The sequence below is a fragment of the Anabrus simplex genome, chromosome 6, assembly GCF_040414725.1.
Source record: "Anabrus simplex isolate iqAnaSimp1 chromosome 6, ASM4041472v1, whole genome shotgun sequence".
In the NCBI taxonomy this organism is placed as follows: Eukaryota; Metazoa; Arthropoda; class Insecta; order Orthoptera; family Tettigoniidae; genus Anabrus; species Anabrus simplex.
Window position 1 is genome coordinate 298,759,986 of NC_090270.1, and position 3,851 is coordinate 298,763,836.

General features: G+C 38.5%; 1 protein-coding gene across 1 annotated transcript; it reads left to right on the forward strand.

The window, feature by feature from the left end:
• Positions 1 to 1,694: 1,694 nt before the first annotated feature.
• Positions 1,695 to 3,037, forward strand: LOC137501300 (uncharacterized). Its single transcript, XM_068228294.1, has 2 exons — positions 1,695 to 2,477; positions 2,571 to 3,037. The coding sequence occupies exons 1-2, from the start codon at positions 1,695 to 1,697 to the stop codon at positions 2,970 to 2,972; spliced, it is 1,185 nt and encodes a 394-aa protein (XP_068084395.1). The 3' UTR covers positions 2,973 to 3,037.
• Positions 3,038 to 3,851: the final 814 nt, after the last annotated feature.

Consider the following 3,851-nt stretch of genomic DNA (forward strand, 5'->3'; position numbering starts at 1 on the left):
TACTAAACTGAGAGACATATTGACAGTGGCGCACCTGGCGATCCGACCTTAAACATCAGGTGGCAAGATTGAAAGTACAAAAGTTGTATGTTAAAATTGATAGAATTAGTGAAACTAAATAATGACGTTTGCTTTGTTCTACTACGAAAGTTAAATGTTAATACTGATAGAAACAAGAAACTCAATAATTTCGTTTTGTTCGAATCCTTGGCTGAATGGTCAGCGTTGTGGCCTTCCACTCAGAAGGTTCTGGATTAGATTCCTGGATGGATCGGGAATTTTAATCTCGTCTAATTAATTCTTCTGGCTTGGGACTGTTTTCGTGTTTGTTCCAACACGTTTCTCTTCATATTCAAACAACACACTACACTTCCAACCGCCACAGCAAAATGCAGTAGTGATTACAGTACTCGACCTCGGACTTTTAGGGGTTTAAATGATTTTTGGCTGCTTAAAATAGGCTCTCAAGTAAATTCTGAAGTTTTTAGGCAGCTTCAATTTTACGTACCGTAATTTCCCCTAACTATGGTCCTTAAGCACAACTATGGTCCATTGTGGTTATAAATTCTCCACGTACTACCATTTATGGACAGCAGTGCTTTATCATCGTTTCTGAAGTGCTAAACTACTCTGCCATCTACTGGCATGGTCAGGAACTGCATGTTTCCGCATGGCAGTGCATAGTGAGAGCTGATTCATAACCACGAGGGTGAATACTTTGTTCTTTGGTGTTCTACTTTCCATCGTACTGAAAGGAAGGTAAGTGTTACCTCAAGTGTGTTTTCTTTATTTACATTGCTGCATATTAGGCACGCATTATCACATGTTTGAAGTAGATTTGTCGATTTAGTTTATGAGAAACGTGCAATATAATAAATTACTGTAACCTTGAACACAACTATGGTCCATTTCTGGGTGGACCATAGTTGTGTTCAGTGTGCTTGTCTGATGGTGCAAGCTTCTTCACGCGTATTTTTGCCATAAACGCAAACTAACAAGCCGCATGGATTTCTTGTTTACTTTTTTAGGCCTAGGCAGCAATGAGTGACAGCAAAGAAAAGAGACGGAAAATAGGAGGTCGCCCGTACAAACCTTATTCGGAGGACGTAATGCAACAGTGTTTGAAAGATGTAAAAGAGAAAAGATTATCATCCCGTAAGGCTGCTGAGACTTATAGAATTCCCCGTAGTTCTATAATACTTAAGATGAAGGCTGTAAGGGAAAATAACGAGGCATTGCCTGGGCGTTGCTGTGTCTTTACTTCTGAAGAGGAGGAATCATTTCTACAACATGCCATCAAACTGAGTGAATTCGGTTTTCCTATTTCAACATTTGACCTTCGCTGCATTGTAAAAATGTATTTGGACGCTTGCGGCCGCGAGGAACTGAGGTTTTCTGCAAATTTTCCTGGAAAACGTTGGGCTGAATCATTTGTTCAACGCCATCATGCTGCCTTATCACAAAGATTTGCCAGTAATATTAAGAGGAGTAGAGCTGCTGTGAATAAGGCCATAATAAATTCATACTTTGATAACATTCAGAAGGAACTGGAAGGTATTCCTCCTGAAAATCTGTATAATTACGACGAGACTAACCTGGTTGATGATCCCGGGAAGAAAAAGGTGTTAACAAAACGGGGATGTAAGTATCCTGAAGCCATAAAGAATTAATCCAAAGCATCAGTGTCTGTCATGATGTGTGGAAATGCAGCTGGCGAGATTTTACCCCCTTATGTTAATTATAAGGCGGAGAAAATGTGGGACACTTGGACTGAGGGTGGCCCTACGGGTGCCAGATATAACCGTACAAAAAGCGGATGGTTCGATGGAACTACTTTCGAAGATTGGTTTAACACTTTACTTTTACCTGAGCTAAAGAAAAAGGATGGGAGAAAGGTTATAATAGGGGACAATTTAAGTAGCCATATTAGCCCTAGAGTTATTGAGACGTGTGAACGCAATGATATTGCATTTGTTTGTTTACCTCCAAATGCTACACACCTGAGACAACCTCTGGATTTGTCTTATTTCCGCCCCATGAAGATCTACTGGCGGCAGATACTAGATGACTGGAAACGAACATCTTTCGGAAGGAAATACCCAACAATCCCAAAGGACACATTTCCTTCACTATTAAAGAAGTTGGTGGACAAATTAGCCAACAATGGACCATCAATTTTGAAGGCTGGGTTCGGAAAATCTGGACTGTATCCTATCAACAGGAAGGAAGTATTAGCCAGGCTCCCGAATGCTGAACTAGATTCGTCATTGCCATTAGTGAGTTCGTCCTTTATAACGCATCTAGAATCAGTCAGGGCACAGGAGACACTTGCCGGTACAAACAGAAGGAAAAGAAAACTCAATGCTGAACCAGGAAAGAGTGTACATGCTACAGATATCCCAGCTCTCTCAATCAACAGTGATCAACAAGATAAACAAGGATCTTCAGGAATTTCCCAAAAGAAAAAGAAATCTATGGTAAGTTTGGGTTACATTTACCTTCTTTAGATTACCTTGTACTGTTGAGATTAGAGCCATGATTTATTGATTTGATTCAACTTTCTTTTTCAGAATCCTAAGAAGATAGAAACTATCCGTAGTGATGACGACACTGTGTCATACAAATCTGACACAGATAATGACTTTGACCTGAGTCTATCAGAAAGTGAGGATGGACTGACACATCCTCTGGAAGAGACTGAAGCATATGTCCCTGAAGTAGATGATAATGTGATAGTTAAATATGAAGAAGAATACTGGCCTGGTGTTATAACAAAAGTGCACAAATCAGGCATCACAGTGAGTTGTATGGCAAGAAGTGGAAATTTTTGGAAATGGCCTTCTCAGGAGGATATATTAAGTTACAGTTTATCAGATATTCTTTGTAAAATCAAGCCACCTACAAAGGTATCATCTAAGAGGGAGCTATATAACGTCCCTGAACTGAAAGACAAATGGGGTATTGTGGAGTAGACTGTCAATTTTCTTTAACATTCGGCCACAATTAATGGTGTGCCCTGGTAAATGTTCAAAACCTATCGCCGTTTCAGTTGATTGTCAAAAAATACTTCTATGTTAATTATAAGTGTAACAAGTGTAAAATATATGGTTTAAAGTACTTACAACTATGGTCTAATATACAAAAACCTCAGTGGACTATAGTTGGGCACTTCAGCATACAACAATGTACCACTTTTTGCACATTTTTACACTTGCAGATAGAAATTTCTATGGTCAACTGTTATAGTAATCGACCTTCTTATATCCTATTCTACACATCTAAAATTATTCATCTGATTCGTGAATTATAGAACCAAGTTATGCACAGAAACATGTAAAAAGTGGTACATAGTTGTAGGAAATTACGGTATTTTAATGGGCATCAATTAAAATACCATGTTTATGTTGCTAAATTGATAATAACTCGTTAGGGAGAAATATAAAACAAGTTTCACTTACCTCTTTCTTGAAAACATCACAGAATATGATTTTACCATCCGATGTAAAATGGGGAAACTCCTGTAACTACATTTCAATTAAAGACGATTTGGAACCTGACACTTTCGGCATAATTCATAGTGTGTAGCGTACTGTTACACTCATTTTGAAGGCCGTCCCGCTAAGTGCGCTGGCAATAAAATAATGTTTTGCGATATCTCGCAAAGTGACACTTATTCTCTATAGTATATTTGGAGGTAGTTACATCGTCAATGATTTAATGAAATGAAATTGTTCATAGTATGTGATATACGAGGAGAAGAGTGTATGTGTTGACGCCGTTTTTAATATCAAAGCTCTTAATGAATAGACATGGAACTTAGAATACTAAGAAATAACAGGCTGAGCACACGA